We start from the raw sequence: 23,456 nt of genomic DNA, 5'->3' as shown, positions 1-23,456 counted from the left end.
ATTATTTTCTTTCTTTTTTTTTCTCGTAAAGTATGCATGCCGGGAGTTCCGGGCGTTGCTCGGAAATATCCTGGACACGTACCTACCATCACGCCGGACAGCTGTCAGAAGCACCTCGCCGGTGAGTCGAAGCTCTCGAACACGCCAGTTCGATTCCCAGACGAGTCGAGGATCGCCAACCGAGTTCTCGCTTGTACACGAATCTAACTCAACCCCGTAAAAAAAGGAGATGTATCACAAAATCAGTGTGTAACATCTTAGCTCTCGGTAGTGCGGCATTTCGTAGGAGTGATTTCATGAATGCGCTGCAGTCGAGGAACGGAAATGTGCGACAAGCACGGTGCTGCCATCTGTGGCGGATGGTGCGAACCAATTTTCACGAAGAGAAACGGTTTTTTGTGCGTATTCTTCCACCGTTTTCTGCACTCTTTGACCAAATTTACATGGTTGGTTCTTGAACACATACAAATACCTGAAGCAATAGTTTTCCAGATTAAGGTGAGTGCATAATGTGCCGTATATGAACGTGTCACTTTATTCATATTGTGTCGTATAGCAAAAACAGTTTCACTACCTTTTTCTGTAAGAGTCCTATTAAATGTAGATTGGTACTGGCCTCCCTAAAACAGATAATAGCATGAGTTATAAGAAACGGATAAGTGTACAATTACAATTAACATAAGCATACGTTAATGTTTTAATATATTCACATACCTGTCTTGTCCGTATTGACGAAGTTGTTAAATTTATGTATTAATTGTAATGCCTGCTTCCAAAAGGTGCTGCAGAATCTACAACTTGTTTGAAAGTTATGCTGTCTAGCAGCAGATAGAGCCCATTCCTGCAAGTTTCTTGTAGTTACATATAACAGCAATCACCCTATTTTCAATATTTTGTTATTATTACTCCAATTAAAAGTTTTTATTACCTGCAGGTGTAACAAATTACATAAAGAATAAACCTGCATAAGAGTATATATCCAGCTACAACTCTTAACAATGATACATTATGATACATTCTTATATCACAGAGATAATAATTTATGGATTATATATGACATAAATTGGAATATCAGCTATAACTTTTCTTCCACCTAGAAAATTTGCAAACTTCTAGAAAGGGTTGGATATTAAGGTGAAAAACAGCTTTTTGTTGATTAAATATACATACAGCAAAGGAAAATGAAAATATTTTATTAAATGGAGTCAATTGTGAAATAAATGTGTCACATTAAATAAAGCTTAATTTTATTTATTGCTTCAAAATAATATTCAATACAATTAACAGAGATGAATTGCATAAACAACATTGCTAACCGTCCCCAAAACGAGGTTGGTCACAAACTAAAACATGTAAGTGTATATTAAATGTACACAAATTCATAGAAAGATCAAAAATACACCAATAATTTATGCAAAAGTTGATCACAAATGGAATGACAAAAAATTGATCATGCAGATTACTTATTTAAAAAGCAAATACAGTCTACACAAATTACTGCACCCTTGTTGCACAGTTTCAACTGGAAAAAAAAAAAAAAGAACATGTATACGTACATGTACCAAAGGCATACATTTGATCACTTTCAAACAAATGCATTATCACAAATTCTTTTCATTTAGTAATGTTGTATTATTTACTTAGTCTTTTACATAGTACAGGAAATTTATTGGTAACTGGCCAAAAATGAATAGTCGGCAGGCAAAACATAGTCGTGTATGGAAGAGTACACTACAAACAAGAAGAGTGGCAGTACCAAACCACATTCTCTATCTCCCATTTGCTAGTTGGAAAGTAATGTATTTTTTATTTATTGCTTTACAACGTTCGGTAACAAACAACATTTTTTGATCATTATGAAGTCCCTATTTCTATTCTAATTAATATGATGTGTTTTAAGTTATAATCTGGAAAAATATATACTGAGTTGCAACATTTACTACACAGAAAGTTTCTCTAAATTGGGAAATGTGGTAAAGGAAAATGTAATAAATTACAGAGATAAGCATGGGAAGCAACTATTCAATAATTTTATTCAAATTTTTGATTATTATAAATTTTAATTTAAAGTTAATTGTTATAAAACTGAAACAACAATTAGGATGTAAATTTATTGTAGGTATTATACCATGAAATAAAGCAAGTTTAAAGAAAACATAGCTATAATCACAAAAAAAATTTCTGTCGCAATCCAAATTTAGTAGATGACATAATTTTAATTTGTAGTTTACCAAAATGTATAAACCACAAGGACTTACAAGATAATTTGCTATTTTATTTTCATTTTCTGAGTGAATTAGTTGTTTACTGAAGAACAGATGGAGAATTACATTCATAAAGCTTTTGTTTTGTTAGTGACTGTCTAGATCACAATAAAAAATTGATTTACAAATTTAAAAAATAAAGCTTATATCACTGTTCAAATTTCTCTATTTTGATGACAACAGCATATTATAGGAAACTTTTATTGCATTATTTGTTGAATACTTCACTATGTTAACAACAAAATTATAAAGAACTCTTGAATTCAAAACAAACTGAGATAAAAATAAAACCATGAAATCTTGCTTTTCAATGCTATGATCATTTTTAAATGCTACAAAATTAAAAATAGCATCATTACTTTTACATTTCACTAGCACTGATATGATTTAGGCTACAATGACTGAACTTAAATAACATGTCTGATTGATGACATGCCAATGACTAAATTCATGTGCTTGCATGGACTAACATAATCATTTCTAACTTGATTCAAGTTAATCAAGAAAAAACTTAATTTTTGTTACACTGACCACATAGAGGTTATATATGAAGAAAAAAAAAGGTTCAAGATATTGCCTCTGTAACATTATTACAACAATATGAGACTGAAAAATTAAACACAATACAAAAGTCAGTGACTGTGAAGTTATTTTCACATTATCCAATATTTATTACATTATGCACTGAAGTTAATGTACTGAATTTTAAAGACACATGTGAATGCACTTGAAATATTACATTTTATACAAGTTGAAAATATTTTTGAAAGGCAATTTAAACTTTACGAACTTTACTATTTTAGTAAAATATGTTATTTTAATGAAACATTCAATTTATTTCAAAACTGAAGTCTTTTTTATTTAATTCTCCAAAGTAAAAAATTAATTTAAAAGTGCTTCTTGGCCATTGAATGTACAAATTTTACTATGGTTAAATATTTTTTGGTACTCATTTTATTTTGTTTCAAAAAAATTGTTTTTAACAATCAAGAAAATTATTTTCATTCTTTATAGAACACATTGTATTGCCACAGATAAACTAAAGACAATCTAAACGGTGGAAGAGAAATTCTTTTCAAGAAAACATAGAATATGTCCGATACAAAAAGGAATCAGAACATTCAATCTTTTGAACTACGAGAAGGCAACTGCTGTGATGTATCAGAGATGATGTAAGCCATTCAAGAAAATTCATTCAAAGAAAAAAATTTGAATGTGATTTGACGAGAAATTTGTTCATCTGAACTGAGCTTCACAGGAACTGGAATAGGTTTAGTAAAATTAGCTGTAATATCTCTCACCATTCATAAAATCACCCAACAAATTTCCTGTGATACATAATACTGAAACTATGCAACACAAGTGTATAACTAGGTACAGTTAAGAGCAAACAAGTGCAAGAAATACATACAATACAGTGTACTTAAGTGTATTCCACTATTTCTATGATAAAAATTAATGTTACAAAAAGCTATAACTGATATGAAAAAGTATATTTTCATTAAAAATACTTGCAGGAAAAACAGTGATTGTATTGCATATTATAGATGTCACTATAGATTGTAACAATTATTGAAAAGTAATCATAACAGTTTCACTCGACAAACACTTTTGCCTGCAATAACATATTGATACGTATAAAATGATTGTCCAAATTGCACAACATGAGCAAGCATAAATGGCCAAAACAAGGAATGAAATGCTGACATCAAAGTATGTTACAGAAATCTAGTCGAGAAATCTAGTCGCTTTGACGACACTTCAAAACAAACTAGCAAGTACTTTCCACAAACAAAATCAGCTCATGTCATTGATTTACATGCAAATATACCTTAATGGCAAAATTTTATATTTATTCTTAAATCAATACTAGACAAAGGAAACTACAAATAAATGTGTATTTTTTTAATTACAATAGGTAATTTTTGTACCAATAGTACAAGTTTAATAACTCTAAATTTACAATTTACATTTCTATCAAGGCACTCCATTTAAAAAAAAATTATAATTAAATTGCTTCTACAGTACATTTCACTTATAAATGTTCAAAATCACAAATTATTTTAGGTAATACTTTTAAGTACAACAATAACATCATACACAATTCTCAAACTTCACTTATATAACTTAGAAAATCTTCCATCTTATTGTATTCTATTAAGATAATTATTTTCCAGAACTAAACGTGCAACTGTTGCTTGACACCAAAAAATGGGTGAGTGTACTTAGGTACGCGCGTGAGAAGTTATACTTCTTTGGCATCATTAAAAAATAGTTTTTAATTGCATGCAAAAATAGTGCGTGGAGTCCCTCCGCCCGGAAGAAGTGAAACTTCGTAATGTGGAAATGAAAATAGGAAGGGGTAGAACTTGATTTTTAATGAAATCATATTGTATTAAATCAAACTAAAAAAATAAAGGAAATAAATTTGTAATGATTCATAGATTGATTTTTAGAGAGAGAGTGAGAGTGAGAGAGATAGAAAGTGAGAGAGAGAGAGAGAGAGAGAGAGAGAGAGAGAGAGAGAGAGATAGAGAGAGAGACCTATTGAATGTCTATTAAATTAACTTTTTTATGAGAGCAGATTTTCATGAAATTAATCATGAAACCATTCAACGATAAAAGCTGTTTATTTAATTAAGCGGACGGGTTCGCCCCAAGGAGAAAATTGACGCGGCGAAACCTCGTGGACCTAGAGAAATGACACACACTTACTATTTATGTATCTATGAAACATGATTTTTTTCTGCAATTTAAATTGTAATATACAAAAAGGGTATTGAAAATTGAAACAAATATGGCGACAGTACAAACTGTCAGGATCTTTATTTTTTTCTTACTCTCTACTTAGTTCCTTACAATAGCATTCACACTCTCTCTCTCTCTCTTTCTATTCCCCCTCCCCAGGAGCGTTAGACGTTTAACGCAACCTTGTTGGAAGTCACATTAGAAGTATAACTTCAAAAAAATATCGAACATTAATTGTCTCATGTTGCTATCAGCAGCAATTAAATAAAAAATATTAATAGGGTAACAGCTTACTGTGTACATCAAAAACAGATATTCAACTAGCATTATTGTTATTGCTTTGATCACTTTCACACAAATGCATTATCACAAATTCTTTTCATTGAGTAATTTTTTTGTATTATTTACTTAGTCTTTTAGACAGTAACGGAAATTTATTGGTAAAGGGCCAAGCATAAATAGTCGGTAGTTAACCTGCAATGGTTACAACATGAGTCCTGTATGGAAGAGTACACACAAACAATAGTAGCAGTACCGTAACCACCTTTCAAGCACTTAAAAATTAAATACAACTGTTGTCCATTCATTAAAGGCGGAAAACACGCTTGCCTATTGTCAATGTATGGATTTATGTACTTAAAATAAAATACCAAATTGTAATGTCAGCTATACAATTGTGCATGGATTTTTGAAAACAAAATTTGCTAACATCTTTCAACTCACAATGTACCAACATGAATATCACAACTTAAAACTGGGGGGGAAAAAAGAAAAGAATCAAAGGTTTACAGTCTATAAATGTTGAGACATGTTGTCACTTCAAATTAGTGTTAATTTTTCTGTAGGTTAACCTAAACTCAACTAAATTTAACACAGAAATTATAAATAAATACATATGCTTTGGTGTTTTTTTCCTTGCATGGTTTAGTCCAAACAAAGACCAACTCCCTCCCTCCTGTTAGCTGATGCACAACCAACAGTTCTGAGTACCAAACTCTTGGTGTCCAACTAATCAAGTGTGATCTGATAAAATAAATTATCATTGGCAAGATGAAGAAATTTTTACACTGAATTAATGTGTTGTATTAATTTTACATAAATTTAATGAGAACTTTATTAAAGAATTTTGTATTGTAAAAAGTAGTTATTAAAAGTTATGTTAGATTACACTTGAACACTAAGGCCAGGTTTATAAACTAAGCAAGAAATGCAAGGCGCAGAAGGTTACATAACGTTTTCATATAGCTACTATTAATAAATTGCATAAAATGCAAAAATTGCTACGAAAGCATCACTAAACACTCAAAGTTTTGCATTTTGGCTTGCGTTTTCCTTCTATATTCGAAGTGAAATGTTGCGAAAACTTTTAACAGATGCAGACATAATGTTTATAGGAAAAGATTTTATTTTTATCACACTTATTGCATTTTCTGTTATAAAAACATTGCATCATGAAAGCATGTTATTTTTTAGATAAAATTAATATTAAATCAAGACATTTTCACGGGGGGAAAAAACATTCATTATGAAAAGAAGATCAATGTTTTTATTTATTTTTTTTAAGTGGTAAGGATGGTGGAATTGCATGGTTTATAAACTACCAAAGTCTTCTTGCAATTGTTTCGTGTTGCACCTATGCACTCTTTTGCGAAGTTTATAAGCCATTGCAAACAATTTGTCAGTGTCTTTAATGGGTAGGTAGTATAAGTTTCATCACCAGTTCCTGATTAATTGGTGGAGGGATACAAATTGACTGCCTTGCAGGAGTAGGGATGACTCCTACCACTCCAGATGCTAATAATAATAAAACATGGGCAGTTGGACACAAAAAATAGGCACTCAAACAGAAGGAAGTGACCTTATTTGAACACATACCAGTATAATTCTAAAGACCAATTATAAGCAAACAAATTAACACTATGTATAAAACACGAAACACATTTAGGTTCACAACATAAATATGACTAGCTAGAATCTAAATGAATATTCTTACAAGCATGTGCTGACACGGCATTTAGTACTACTACATATCATAAAACATCAATAAATTCTAACTTTTAAGATTGTACATCAAACTGATTACATACATACAAAATGAATGGTATTGCAAAAAATTGAGCAGTTCACTGAATTTGCCTCAGCAGAACATTATAAATACAGGATGATTGAGAATGATTTCCAGAATCCTAAACTTTTATTATGAAATAAATACTTAATGAATATACAAAATGTGGCATCTTAAAATGTTCAGAAAAGATTGAAGTTTTAGACTCAACTTAGTATACATCAATATGAGACCCATTTTAGTTCTGGTGATGTCTAGACTGTATTCAATTGCCTGCCACGTCTTCTGAATCGAGTCCCCAGTCACATTTCAATTGCCACAGCCCTGTCTAAGGTGCTGAATGTTCATTACCTCATCAGTGTAAAAAAAAATTTTAGAACGCAAAGTGTTTGTGTGACCTTATGTACGTGACCGTGAAGCTTAAAACACCACATGTGCAAGAAGCAAGAGTGGATTTTGCCAGACTACCCTGTTCACTCTGCTTTAGTGTCAGGTGGCGATGTCAGAATGTGAACTGTTCGATAGACAGTGTTGTGGTTTGCCAATCTGCAACTGCCCCAGTGCAACCAAAGTGATTACACTTGCATCCAAGAGAAAAACCTCCTGATAAGCGGAGTGAACAAAAGTAGCCTAAAACCCCACTTCCGCTTCCGGGCATGTGGCATTTTAAGCCTCGCTGTCACACAAGGTCACATAAAACCATTACTCTCTTCTGAACAGATACGTTTAAAACATTTTACACTGATGAGTAAGGACAAGCTTATATGGTGAACAGCAATAAAACCAAAATAACACCGAAATAAACAATATAACACCAAAATTCATTTAATACAACACAAAGCACCGAAATGCAATTCAAATCATAAAAATAATCAGCATTTTCAATCAAATTTTAACACTAGTGACAAATACATAATCATTTAAATATTATTTTTAATGAAAGTAATTTATTTAGCATGATAAAAAAATAATTGGAAAAAATTTATTTTTAATCTTGCAACTGTTATTAGTTAATCATTTTTACATTAAGACCTTAGAAGATTTTTCAAATGCAGAAATACTAACACATGGTTCCCACTCCTTTTAGCTAAAAAAATTCAAGCACTTATCGAGCACATTCAAGGACTTTTTCAAAAATTTCAAGGACCCAAATATTATGAAAATTTTAGTACGTATATTTTGAACACGTGCAGAATTTTTTTTTCTCTGTCTATTACTTACAAACAGAAAGATAAAAGCTTATCTGAGGAACAGAACATTTCAAACTGGCTGAGTTTAACATTATACCGAACTTTTATCAGAACAAAAACATTGATGACACCATAACTGCCGGTAAAAATAGTACATAGAAGATATCTTATCGTATGCCGTCGAAAAACAGGGCATTAATCTATGTGAAAATATTCGAACGTACCATAAATATCGTAAAATTAAATTGCGGTGCCCCACTTTTAACTTGTCCCAAATAAATGCAACGTAATTATAACTCTTGTAAACAGCGTAAAATTTTTATCAAGCACTTTTAAGCACCTAAATGTTTTTTCAAGCACTTTTAAGGGCCCTTGATTACTTCAAACCATTTCAAGCACTTTTCAAGGACTTTCAAGGAGCGTGGGAACCCTGTAACAGTTTTATTTTATTTGTTCCGAAAAACATGCTTATTACGAAAAATTATATTGAAGAAGTGCATTATGTATCAGACAAAATGACACTGTTTTGAAAAAATTAGTATCATGGAACATTTCAGTACCACATTTGTTCAGTAATGTGCAATTATTATTTTTAAAAACCAGATTTCATAAAAAAAAATAAAAACAATAACACCAAAATCTCCTGTTTTGAAAATGAAATTGGCCTGAAAATAAAACCATAAAATCTCATGTCTACTGATGAGATAACTAACACCCATACCTTAAAGAGAAGGCTGCAACAACTGCAACTGTAGTCATTGACATGGTTCAGAAGTCGTGACAGGCGATTGAATACAGTTTAGACATTACCAGAGCTAAAATGGTGCTTATACCAAAGTTTACCAAGCAAAGTCTTAAAACTTTAATCTTTTCTGAACATTTTATGATTACACGTGTATATATATAAATTAAGTGCTTCTTTTACAATAATCAGATTTGCGGCAATCATTTTCAATGACCATGTCAATTAACCTTATCATAACCTCAAGCCACCTGGTATCAGGAAATTCTAATGCATTACAAACACAGGAATGTGTTGGTAAAAAATGGGTTATACTTTGAAAGACTATCATTCAAAAAGTAGCTTTCTAAAATTCCAGCAAAATAGTATAAATTTACTTTTTTTCTCAGTGAAAACAATTTTCATGCACAGTTACACGGTATACAGCAAATATTCAATATAGTTTTCAAGACCTTGAAACTACATACAGTAAGTCCTCGGTTTACGTCGGGGTTACGTTCCTGAAAACCGCGACGTAAATAGAAACGACGCAAAATGAGCCATGTTTCATGCCACCGGCCGACCACGGCCCAAGGTCGGCCGAAAGCGCTGGCATACAGCAAATTACAACCGACAGCGTGGGAAACAAGTCCAACTAGTACTTCTCAGCTTTATAGAATGGTTATTTAACCAGCTGCTCTATTACCTTTATTGACTGAAATATAAAAACAGATATATAGTCGTTTGAAAGACATCTTATGAAGAAAAAATCATAAATTGCAGTGAGCTGATACTGTAGGCCTACTACAAACGCATTTAATCACGATAAAGTTAACAACGACACGTTTAAAACTCCGGCCAACTCAATGATATCATAGCGACTGAAGTGTAGAGCTGTCCTGTAGCAAACCGTATGTACTCGTTACTGAGTAACGGGTGCGGCATCTAGTAACGAGTAACGAAACGTTACACACGAATGCATTTCGTTACTCGCATTTTTCGTATGTTTTACGCATGCGCGCGCTTATTCGTTACAAAGAACGATGTTTGTTTATTAAGAAAAGTATAATTTGGAAATTCGTCGTCCAAGTTTTTTACTGTTTATTAAAGGTATTGTGTCTGTAGACAAAGTTTGAGATTGGAACAGAATCAACGTAAGAAAGTATTTTTTACAAATTATAAATATGTATGTTTTTGTTTTTTATTATCGCGTATTTTCACGTTTTTTGTTCTTACCTTAAAAGAGATATTATAATAAAGCTGCTCTAATGAGATTTTATTGTTTCTTGGTTAACAAAAGCTGTTAATTATCAAATACTTTTAATTGTTTATATTCGATTTATTATTATTTACGCGACGTCATACTTTACGCGTACGAAATACGACTCGATTCGTTGCTGTTACATAACATAGAATGTTATGCGGTATCAGTAGTAACGAGTAACGATACAAAAGTAACGAGTACTAATTGTTATAGTAACGAATACATACGGGTACACTTTTTTTTAGTTACTTTTACACCTCTACTGAAGTGCCAAGGAGTTGGACGAAAAGGGGTAGGAGAAAATGCTGTGTCGTTGCGGGAAGTAGATAACACTTCTACGTGCGAGATACAAGGGTGGCCGAGCGGGCGGGCTGGTAGTATTGCATCACCGCGCGGAGAGCAGCGGAGAGCAGGAAGCGTCCCTCATGATGTATGATAAGATAAGGCGGTGAACGTGTAGCTTACGCTACATATCATAAATTAACTACCGAAGGAAACAAAGAATTATAAACGAATTATATACGGTGTTTTGGTTAAAATAAATATTTACGGTCATTGTAAACGACGTTAATGTGAATCGGCGACAACTTAAATTGAAACATGAGTACTCAAACATTAGCGACGTTAATCCGAAACGACGTAAATCGGTACGACGTAAATAGAGGACTTACTGTACTAGGAAAACCTGGACTTTCCAAATTCAAATAAATTATGTCAATACTATTAGCATAACAAGTGTCCTTTTTCTGTAAAACTTTTGTTAAAAACCATAGACTAAATTGCTGATTTCACATCTGTTTCAAACTACATATTACTACATTACAAACTACATATATTATTACAAACTACATATTCATTATCCAATGGTGTTTGTCATGCACATTCTAGAATATCACGTGGCATTTTGGTAATGATTAAACATTGACGTTAATTTCTGTAATCAACATACAAAAAATAACTCCCTATGAACTATAAGCCATGTAACAGCCAGCTCAAGGAAAAAAAAAAAGCTTATATTAATACAATAACTAGCACTATCATGTTCAAAATGTGATGGTGTAAGGTGATGATTATTATTCAATAAAAAAAGTTAAAATAACTATCATAAATGAAAGAAACTAGAAAGTTCTATAAACAAACAACTACATACTGCTGACAAATACAAAAATACTAAACATCATATATAGTTTTATTTGTCAATTTTCATGACAAGAGGTTTTCAGAAATTTTACTTCCCACCCCCACCCATCTAACATTATAAATTTTTATTCAAACGCTATGGGTTTAACAAACTAAACTTTGACTTCTGATTCCCACAATATGATTCACGGTGTGTGTCTCTGCTACCAATCATGGTAAAAAAGTGTATTATTTGATGTTCAGTTTTGTTAACAAGAACGAGTTTCATTAGATTTAAAATACTGATCACAGACGTCGCCAAAATCTGACTTGAGCAAAATGACATATAAAGCACTTAACACCCCTTAACGTAAATGAATTATATAAACAAATACATAATCATTTTAAAAATATTAAATTAGTACTACTTAAAAATGTATGTAAATAACCAAATTTTTGTTTTATATTTAATTGATAAGTGCAGGTTTATGACTGCAGAAATCGAACCAATTTAGAATGAATAAACGTAAGATACAAACATTATCAGCTAACTTAACGAGGTGAAGACAAGCCATCACAAATATGCAGAAATAAGCTGAAACAGTTGAGGACTGCAATGTCAACTGTCAACCTAAAACTTTGTGAAGAGTTTGGATGGGAAAGTTTACATCCGCAGAGGAACCTCATTACAAGTACACCTACCTCAAAGTATATATGTACTATTAGTGTTGCTGAATCTAGTGTTGAAAGCAATGCCACTGGTATATTGCAAGGGAACTTGGATCTCCCAGATTCGTGGAAAGCGGCCTGATCACTGCACCATCATAATGCATCGTCGTAAAATATTTAATTTTTCAATAACCGCAAGTAGTGCAAGTGACCAGTCCCGCCACCCTTTCTCAAGAATGCTGGATCGAGCAAACAAAGGTATGTGAACAGTGACACAGCATTTTTTTCTAGTGTGCGCCTGCAGACTATACTAGAGACAAGTCAAGCTGTAAGTTAATGAGCAGACAGGAATGAATGCATCTAGAAATTTCTTTTGGAGGACAAACAATAGAGGAAAGGGGTCCCCTTAACTCTTTAACTGCATCATTCGACTTATCTCAAATGCATACATGCCGCATGTGGCTTCTGTCGAGTGTTCTATGCTGCGATGCATGTTTGTTGTGAACTAGTTTTTATTTGGTACTGCCATTTGTAAAATCGATACCTCACAGTGGCATGTCTTTTTTTCCTACATAGAAACACTTATTTACATATTGTATGTTATTTCTCTGAGTTGTTATTTTTGTCAACAACTCTTAACAGCTTGGCACTGACTGATACACATTCTGGATAAAAAATTGCTTTTCATATTTCCGCAGCTAAAGAATTAAGAATACGTTTCTGTTTTAGTTGTTTAGCATGATTTTTCTTTGGTGATAAAAAAATTTTATTTAAAGCCTAAACACATTAAATACCTAATCAAATAATCTTCAGATAAAATTTTGGGGGGAAGGAAAACCCTTACAAAACCCTTCTCCCTCCCCTTTTTTATTTTTCTCTTTCCTCTTTGAATTCATTCCTGCTCAAAAGCATAACACAAAATAATGCAAAATACAGAATAAATTTTACAATGCACAAATTAGAGAAAAACCAAACACATTTAAATATGATTTTAAAGTGCATACACACTTACTACATTGCAGAAGTAAATAACATTATCATTTTGTAATGAAGAAAATATTATTTAAGGAAATAAAAAAGTAATACAGACAAATTTATAACACATGTACACAATGAATAAAAAATTCTTGATTCTCTTCAGTACATTGTGTGATACAAAATTCATTCACAAATGTCAACAGTAACAAACTATGAATGAACTACAAGCACTAATACATTTAATGAGGACTACTACATAAATAAGCTTAAAGACTAACCATGCAATACATATGCACTTATAAAATAACTTATATTTGACTACAGTACTTGACTACAAAAAAGGGAATGTTAAGAATCAGACTATTATTCATTGTATATGAACAATCAATATTTGCGAGCAAAACACAGCAAAATTACAGCCAAAACCACTGTATGTAAATACATCATTCGCAAATTTTGTTGAGTATAATTTATAATCCTTTTTTGCAACTGGCTTTAACAGGATGTCTGCACAAATCTGAAATAAAATTTTCCTGGCTTTTTCCTAGCAAAAATTTCATATTTCGATAATTAATTTTCTTAAGTACTTAACCTATTTTGCTATTTTCTAAAAGCAATAGAGAAAATCAAGCCTCCAACATTCCTATAGCTCGCCTAGATATCTCTCCACTTTCTTTATTTCTTGAAAATTCACACAGAACCTTGCATACACCATTTTATAGTATGTATGACTATGCACTGAAATAACATCTCGAGAAAAAAAATGCTCTTAGTCTGGGTGATGGTAGATGACATTTTCTCCCAAAATAACCCAAAATCATTAGGATACGTATATACATGAATTTTTTTAGCATTTCAAAGTTTCAAGCAAATTCCTTCACTTTCCCCGATTTATTCCACTTCTCTGACTTTTCCCTGATTTTCCATAATGTGCACATCCTGTTTAATACTTTCACCATAGAATTCCTGTCATTATATAACACTTCATTCTGAAGTCTGTATTACTAAACACACTCCTTGATTCATTAATAGATCAAACCAAAATAGTTTAGCCAGCGAAACAATTCCTTAATTAAGTACATCACATTAAAAATAACATTAAAATTTGGTATATTGCATACTCGAATATTATTCTTACAGTCTATAGATATACCACATCAAGTGATGAGTTTAAAAAGAAAAGTAGATTTCGACATAAAATTAAAAACAACAGAAATTTTAACATCATAAAATGAGGGGCACAATGTTTTAAAAAGTTTACATACATTAAACCTTTTATCTCCTGTATTGTACAAAAATCTTTTTTATTTAATTTTTTTTTTTAGGTATATTACACACAGACATTGCAATACGTAATTTTACGTTACTCTCAAACTTAGGGAAAGTGACTAATTCTCCTTTTTAACATTAAAAGATGTTTCATATAAACTGCGAAACCCTGTGAAAAATTACATCAGTAAAATCAAATATTTCCATATTTTGGAGATTCCATTTATAAATCCTACACGTCATTGAATTTTTTGATTTTTGATTCTAGTTTTAGTATATCAAGACCTTCAATACATGGGACTCTAAATAACTTGAATCAAATATGTGCATATTCATAATGCAATATTTATTTAGTAATGCAACATCAATTTTAAAAAAATGTGAAGTTATGCTAATTATGAATTTTGCTCTTAGTTACAAACACATGCACCAAAATAGTATGAGGTGTTTTTAACACTTTCAGGACAATCTCATACGAAATATGAGCACAGTGTTTTAGTCTGTCAGTCTGCACTGGTGCGCTATATGAGCAGCAACTTTACTTAAGGCTCCTTATTGATTTTTATTGATTTTTTTGTTTTGTTATTACTAGTGATGGGTCACATCAATTTTCTCGAATTAAAATCTCAAATTTGAATCCCCAAGAGTATTTTGAATGTACCTACTCCTCGTATCCAAATCTAAATCTCAAGGGTCAAAATGAAAATAATGTGCAAGAAATTAAAAATATTAACTATGGTATTGTAATACTCAACCCTTTAAATATTTGTTTCACAAACCAAGTTTTCAGAATCCATAATATTGTAATTTTATTTATATAATTTAATTTTACAAGTACAATGGAGAGCATTAGAAAAACCATCTTAACCTGTACCAAAAGTACTTTCAAGATAATGCAAATACTCAAATCCTTTCTACATCTGTATCTTAAATACAAACACTGAATTTAAATAGCATAGTGGGGGAAAATGTTTTTATTTGTTTCTGGTATTTTTAAAATACCTATTCAAACAATAACTTTAAACATGCTTTCATTGGAATGGAAGAATTCTACGTTGATGGTTAAGTATTTAAAAAAAAAATTAAGAAAATAGCACCCTTTCCAGATTTAAGGTTGTTTTGCAGTGTTAAAAAAACTGCTTGTTGCTCTCTCGCTTAAGACTCATTTGAAAATTTCATGAAGCCGACTGCACTGCTATGTGAACTTTGGCCATTCTGATGTTACCTGTGCACATGTTTAAATAAAAGTCAGGGCCATTGATATATATATTTTAACTAGGTATGACCACATTAATTATCCACATAAATGGCTCCTAACCTCAATATGAATTCTGAGTGTGAATACTTAAATGTGATTACACACATAAAGTGATACATGTACAATAAATAGCTTTGCCACATTTTGAATAAGTTTTATAGGTCTTTTTTTTTAGTAAAAGAATTTGAAATAAAATTTAATAAGGATAATAAACTATCTATTTTTTTGTTATATTATGAGGTTTAAATATTTGCACAGGCCTCGCTGGAACCCGTTGTAGCAAACTGTTTACTTTCTCATTGCGGAGGCAATCTGCTATCCTAGTCCAAACACTGTAACTTTAAATTGTGTTTGCATAACATGCGAGACCTACGCTCAGATATTCCATGGGGCATTAATAGATATTTGTACCCAGACAAAACTTACAGGTTAACTAACAATGCAATCTAAGTTTTCCTTACAAAAAGCCAAACACACTGAATTAAAAGCAGTATTATAAAAAGTTTTTACATTTAAATAACTACATTTCTTCAATAATTTAATTCCAAAAATTTAACATGATAATACAATACCTCAAAAATTCACCACCCTACGTAAAGAAAACCTGTCTAAAGAATTTTTTTTTTTACTCAAAGAATTACTCTGCAAGTTAAATTTATTGTCTTGAGTTTGAATTTATGCAAAGAACTTTGAATCCACTTGCACAATAGAGTAAAATGATTAATATTTACTCATTCTTTTTGACCCTACATGTGAATTAATTTGCATGCACACGTAGTACAAATATGTACATTTGTCACCTTCCCTATTTATTTTTGGAGCAATATTGCTTTATAAAAGCAGCAGAAAAAAACATAGGTATTTACATGGGTAAGTACCATACCATCCTTGCAACAGGTAAACTGATTACAACATGCAATAACTGAATATGGGTAACAAACACATACTTCCAACTCCAGTACATTCTGCATTTGCATCCCGCTTGGATCATCACATGAGCAGCGATCGTGGGAACAAATTCATGACGACGTAGTCTTCCAAAATCTGAAAATAAGAATACAAGATAGCATTACCACCCCTTGAAGCATCATATGTATTTAAAATTTCATCTAAGTTTATCTGGACTAACTCATCCGCTGTTTATAAAGCGATAAAAAAAATGTGAGCGAGTCATTCAGTACACTCACCAGTGATGTGTAAACATCTAACCTCTGTAACAAACAAATTCATGTGTTCTCATGCTGCAAATGAACTTATAACAAGAAACTTGGACCTCTGGCTCTTCTTTGTCTGTTTACTATGGGAGGGTGTCAGCCGGGCCATCTTCTTCCCTCTCTTCCCCCCCCCCCCTTCCCAGCAAACATATTTATGACCCATCCAATTCCTGCACTTCCTAACAAGATGCTATCGCACAGGATTGTCTAAGGAGGCGGATACTGAGTATGGGCGCCACCACGTGGTTTGTGGGCACGTGGACCCAGCGAGACTCCTTTCTCTGGCCGTGACGTCGCCCAAGTGCGACGAGGCACACAACCCTAATAATGCTTCGTTGGCCCCTAACACCCGCTCTCAGCAGCGGGTACGCTGGTACACTCGTGTAATGCCCTAATCTTTACCTAGGTGGGCTCTAGGCATCCCACATGCCAGGCGACTACACCGGGGTACCCGTGACCGAAATAATATACACTCGAGATTCACACCTGATATTTATTAAACATTCCTCGTCTCTACATTGATCATACGAAGCGGATAAAAGCCAACGGCAAACAATCGGTTTAGGAGGTGGGCCAGGTCACCCCGTAGCCTGAACCAAAGAAACGTAACGAAGTTAAATTTAAAATGCTCGAGGAGCTTAAATTCTTATTGAAACAGTCTACCATCCGGAGTAGGCCTCGAAGGCAGAAAGAAAGTGATTTAGATTAATATATGCAAAACGGAGGCTAACGGAACAGATATTACCAAACAATGATGGTCGACGAGGTGCGGGAGCGTCCCACTCCGGGAAGCAGAAGAACAAGACTGGCCGGTCAACAGGGTGTCATGGCATCTTCCAACACTCGAGTTCCCGTTAGCTTGTTAACTTATAATTAATCTAATTACTAAAATAGTTTACCCTTTTAAAAATTAGTAATAATTAAACGACAATTTCTGAGACTTCCATCTGATTTCATAACAGTATACTTAATTAATTACTGTCTAAAGATTATTCGTCTGTAGTTCCTGTAGCGGCCACGTGTGGCTTAAGAATAAACACTGGGCGAAATTATAAAAACACACAATACATAGCCCTTTATTTCTTTACTTATTAATTAATTACTATTTTACGTTTCTGGGCCGTCGCACAGCCTCTAATGCCTCTTGCGGCTCACACACACACACACACACGTCACTGTGGCGGGCGTTTCAAACAGAGAGTGATGGTGGGAGGGTGGTGGCGCTGGCGGAACAGGAGACACATCGGGCTAAAGGGAGGGCGCAGCCCTGGTTGACGTCAAAGATAAAGGAGAAGACTGCTACTTTTATACCCTTGTTTACCTTTCCACTGTTTTATCATATTTTTTTACACATCCCTTTGCCAGGGGCAAGCTACTCTGTCATTTCCATCCAGAAAAACTAGCACGCAGCTTACCGCGAGGCTGGAGGAATATAATCGGCGCTCTTATAAATACCAGCGATGGCTGCAGTATTGTCACGGTACTTTTAGTTGAAAGCGTGGGAAATCTCATTGAAAAACAATGATTGGCCACAGTTGCATCATGAACACCTGTGCTGTCAAAGTCAAATATAGTTGGTTACAGTAGGCAAACTGGCAAACAAATTGCTGCTCATAATAAACAGAGTGCCTTACATTTTAATATAAATTGTTTCAGTGTGACACACACACACACACACACACACACACATGCAGGCAGGCGTGCGACCCCTCCCCCCTTCCCCCACACACACATACGCACCCAGGACGCTCTTACTCTCTCCCGCTGGCTGGTTTATTTTTAGGTTTTCCTCTCCTCTCCTCTTCCTTGCAGAGCAGCAGACGCGTAACTGTACGGCGTCACGACAGGTTGGACGGTAAACACGGCACATGTACAATAACACTGTTCACGAAGCTTTGTGCGACTGATGAGATATTTTAATAAAACAATTTATACTTAACTCGTGGAGATATATTTATTAAAAACCAACATAGTTCATTATCTATGCACATAATCAACCACCCAGTACAATATTATTTTTTTTTACCCAAAATTTGCATGTGTATCGCAGGACATTTTTTTACACTAAAAATCAGCAGAAAATACGTGAACCCTAAGCGGGTAAATACGGTAGCTCATGTTGCCCCTAGTCTCCCTTTATTCTAGCCATGTACTATGATCTGCTCATGGTTGGCTGGAATTTTATTAACAACTACTTGTATTACAGGCACTTCTGGTAGGGAGTAAAAAATGATACCTCCACCCCTATAATTTAAAATTTCTGTCATTTCATGTCAACGTATTTTCAAGTTGTAATAACATTAAAAATAATTTTTTTTCAAAAACAGCTTTAAAAAAAATACAATTGCAGACTTATTACTATTAAAACAGTTTAAACCATCGTTTCAAAAAAAAAAAATTAATGCTCATTTCTGTAATATTGCGCCTGCGATGCCATAAAAAAAAAATTTAATCTGGAAGTTTGACATGTATGCGAAATTATTTGGGCTGTCGTAGCAGATGTTTCAATGCTGTGTCTGATGTGGGCTCTCCCCTGAATAACCCCCCCTACCCCCTCCAATGCTGCCTGACACGTCGGGCTGATTGGCCTGCCTCATTGTATCATCTCTAGCATCCTTGTAACAATACAATTTCATTACGGATATATCACTTTTTGTTAAAACATTGTTATTATGTCCTATTTGAAGGCCTCTACAGGTTTTGCTCAAACAGTCCTGAATCCCGCTATTAACTGGTTGTAAACAAGCCTTGTGGTGAACATCAGTATGTATGTATCTTTCAGGCGTTAATTATCGTAACATAGATATCTCAGAAATTTGTGTAACGATGCACTTACAATTATTTGCAAGTATTTTAAATGTACCCCAATTTCAAAAAATTTTGGGAACATCTGAACTTGAGGCTGGAGGTGCAAAGACAAGTAGATGTAAAGTTGCAAACTGACCTGGCCCCAACCAACTGCTCCACGTTCAGTCTGTGTTAACGACGGTGACTGTTACTAATCTAGCCCTGGACGAACCAGACACCGGAGACGCAGAGACGAGGGAGCGTAAAGCGGGTCGACTGACCTCCCTGAGCTTGTCCTTGGTGATGCGTGGCACGCAGAGCTGGAAGCCCGTCCTCGCCAGTTGGCCGCCGTCCAGGCAGAGGTGCTTGTTGTACAGCAGCTCCTGGTCGATGTACGGCGTGAGGGGAGTGTTCTCCACGCCGCTCAGGCGGCACGCCTCCGCCCACGGGCCCATGTGCTTGTCGTTCACCTCCTCCACCACACCGCTCATGTCCGTCTGCAAGTGGAGCAGTGTCTCCGCTCGTTTCCAACACCACGGCTCACAAGTGGTTACACAACCGGGGTGACCACAAATACAGCGAAACCCCTTATTTACGTTTTCCGTTATTTGCTCTATATTCTTCTGGTCCCGTTTGATTCCCATTTAATCCAATACAATACTTTCACGCGAATTACATCTCAAAAATCGAATCCATCCCACTATTTACGTCACGTAACAACCATAGTAGGCCTAAAAACATTGTGAAAAACGTAACTTTTATAGTCGCCAGTGAACATTTAAATCGCAAAATACACATATTTTATAACATGAAAAGTTGCCTTTATTTCTAAACATATAATAATTTAAGCCTAGGCGTGTAAAAGTCTGAGTAATTATAGCAGGAGACAACCTAAAATGTACTAGGGAAATACGTAAACTCACGAATGTATAAACGTTAGAGGTGGGTTGCAGAGTATCAAACCTGCTACTTTGTAACTGATACATGCCTGTATCAGATACTGCAAAAGAGTACACTATTCAAGTATCAAGTACTTTAGTATCAGTTTAGAATACGCCTGGAACAACAACACGGCCAATGTGCGCAGAACCCGATCGCAGATGACGGTCACTTGGGTGGAGCTTGTGAAAGGGGAGGGAGCGGCAGGGGAAGGCGTTGAAGGAGAAGCGCAGAGCGAAATGCCTCCGTTTTAATTAGTCTTTTATAGCTTTCTGTATGTTCGCTGCATTGTCAGAAACACAGAGTAAAATTTTGTTTTCTAACCTCCATTCTTTTGCTACACAGTTCCTGGGCTAAGTGAGCACTGGTGTGGGACTCCGAAAATGAACAACAATCTAACACCAAAGAAATCAATCTGAAATTGCAGTCTATGAAATGACATGTCACTGCCATGAAACTTACAGTATTAACATAAGTCCAACAATATGTTGTTAGTGTGACAGAACTAGTAATTTCAGTGTTTGTTAATATTTCTTGAATGCTATTGTACACTGTTTTATAAGCAGCTGGTAACAATGTGTTTGTTATAGTTTTCCTACTTGGCAATGTATACGACGGATTTAGTGCATAAACAAATCCTCGAAACCCTTTGTCCTCAACAACTAAGAATGGTTGAAAATATACAGTAAATAAATTTAAAAGTTGGTCATCAATTTTCTTCTTAGCAGAAACAGAAAGTTTTCTTACAACAAAATCACTTACTTTACAGTCATGCACATCGGTTCTTTCCAACACAGCTTGTTTGGGAACCGACAAACTGCTTGTAGAAGGAATTCCTATATCTGGCCGAATCTTTTTTTGGCTGAGGTACGGTGTCGTATTTACGATGTCTGGATCATCGCTCCTACTTCTGAACAGTGATAGTGATGTTAAACTATCTTGATTCTGATCAGGTAACTGTACAGTTGGATGTTTACGTTTCAAATGTTTCTTCAGATTAGTCGATGATTTATAACTCAGTTTTTGTTTACACAAATTACACTTAGCAAACTCATTATTTTCCGTGAAAAAATTCCACACAAATGAAGTCTTTTTCCTGCAATTATCCATTCCTTATTTCACTATAAAGATACTAACTACAAAGCATGACAGCCCGCAATAATGTACGTGGTAATACACGGCCAGGATGAACTGCAGTGAATGTTGAACTGATTGATACTGGCTGTATTAGGCAGGCATGAGCGTAACAGAGATAGAGAATTACCGGGCGTGATAAATAATGTATCAGATACCTTTTTACGCTGGTGATGACGGCACGGAGGATGTGTAACTTTTAACGAGAATGCTGATACCTTGTTGCTTCCTGGGACCGCTACTGCTCTAGCTGATACAGAAGTATCAGCTACTTGTAACTAATACATTTCTGTATCAGTTACAGGTTGGAACAGATACCGAAAATTGCTGTATCAACCCACCTCTAATAAATGTTCTGACACTATATTTATGTCACAACTTAGCCGAAATACTGGTACGAGACATAAACTTCACAAGATAAAATGAGCGGAGTCTTGGTAACTGTTTTATACGTATTTTATAATTTCGGAAGTATTGTACAGTTGACGCATATTTTTTAAACTAACCATATATTTCTGGGGATCGTAAATAATTAATTATTGGTATCAAGACATCAAGATGAAAGTAAACTTAACCATGTCACGGCAGCGAGAAAACTGGTGCGTATACCAATAAACTGGTATTAGAACTGGACAAAACTGGTACACGAGAGGTGGAGCTTATACTTTTTTCCGCTAAGCTCGCATCTATTGGCTGGCTGCTGATGGAACGTCACGAGTCTGGGCGGAGCGTTGAGAGAGTTATACTGCGCATGCGCAGCTCAGAGAACAGAGAGAGCCAGCCGGCGGCTACGCCGTGCCGTAACAACAGTTGATTGAGTACAATGACTTTTCTCCGCACACTGCGCGCTATTGACGGTAAATTTCCAATTTGCGGCCCTTTTTTTTTTTACTTTGGTGCAATGCGTATTTGTAATGTAGCCTGTATTTGTTAAGAATGCTGCAGGATGCGACTGTATTTTAATTAACTTTAACGTATTTCTTACTTTTCCCTTTATTTACACTTTTTTACTTTGTCCCCATGAAAAGTGCAAATAAGGGGTTTTGCTGTATATCATGAACCAATTTTTAGGACTTTTCAGGACCTTTGAAATAAATATTTTACATTTCACCAAAAGGTCATTTTTTCATACACAGAAGAATTCTGCTCATCCGTACCCGCTCATCCACACGACAAGTTCTTTTTTAAAACTTACATTAGTTCTTAGGTCAAAAACTTAGGTCTATACATACAGTTCGGTGAAACCTCGTTAATACGATATCGGTTAATCCAAAACCCTCGTTATTACAAACCTGTTTAAATCCCTGGCAACGTGAATAGGAATGTTCAGTGTTGATTTGTTTGTATATTACGAAACACCAGATAATATGTAATTCGAAGTTCCATTGTGGCCCAAAACTAGTTTCGCATATATTTTAAGATCTGATAGTAAAAAGCGTATTTACGTTTCACTGCAATTAAAAAACATTTTCTTTAAGTTCCATTTACATGTCATTAAATGCAAAACAATACTTTCCCTTGAATTACAATGCAAAAATTACTTTCTTCCCGCTATACGCATCTCATTTACTACATAAAAAATTTGTTTTTATATACGTACAACTCACTCAAGACTTTCTCACACTATAAAATTTTCCATCAAATAAGATATAATTAATTGCCCATGAGAGAAGCATTCGTTTTCTAAATTCAAACCACATACTTGCAAAGATTGCCCATGCACTTTGACTTTATAAATATCATAGCGAACGCAAGGTGTATTGGAAAATGAAGCCGTTTGAACTCGAATGCTATATCAGTCGGAATGAGTGGTATTCATTGAAGTAGTACAGCTTCA

At 34.3% G+C, this 23,456-nt stretch overlaps 1 protein-coding gene across 1 annotated transcript in view; it reads right to left on the bottom strand.

Annotated features, from left to right (window-relative positions):
* Positions 1-1,235: 1,235 nt before the first annotated feature.
* LOC134533146 (uncharacterized) overlaps positions 1,236-23,456 on the bottom strand; it is a 42,100-nt gene continuing 19,879 nt past the window's right edge. Inside the window, exons 6-7 of the mRNA XM_063370456.1 lie at positions 19,828-20,043; positions 1,236-16,589 (exon numbers count right to left, since the gene is read on the bottom strand). Of these exons, the coding sequence (XP_063226526.1) occupies positions 16,536-16,589; positions 19,828-20,043 (270 nt within the window). The 3' untranslated portion in view covers positions 1,236-16,535. The remainder of the gene's footprint in view (positions 16,590-19,827; positions 20,044-23,456) is intronic.

Source organism: Bacillus rossius, chromosome 6 (assembly GCF_032445375.1).
Source record: "Bacillus rossius redtenbacheri isolate Brsri chromosome 6, Brsri_v3, whole genome shotgun sequence".
In the NCBI taxonomy this organism is placed as follows: domain Eukaryota; kingdom Metazoa; phylum Arthropoda; class Insecta; order Phasmatodea; family Bacillidae; genus Bacillus; species Bacillus rossius.
This window is presented reverse-complemented; position numbering and strand designations above follow the sequence as displayed.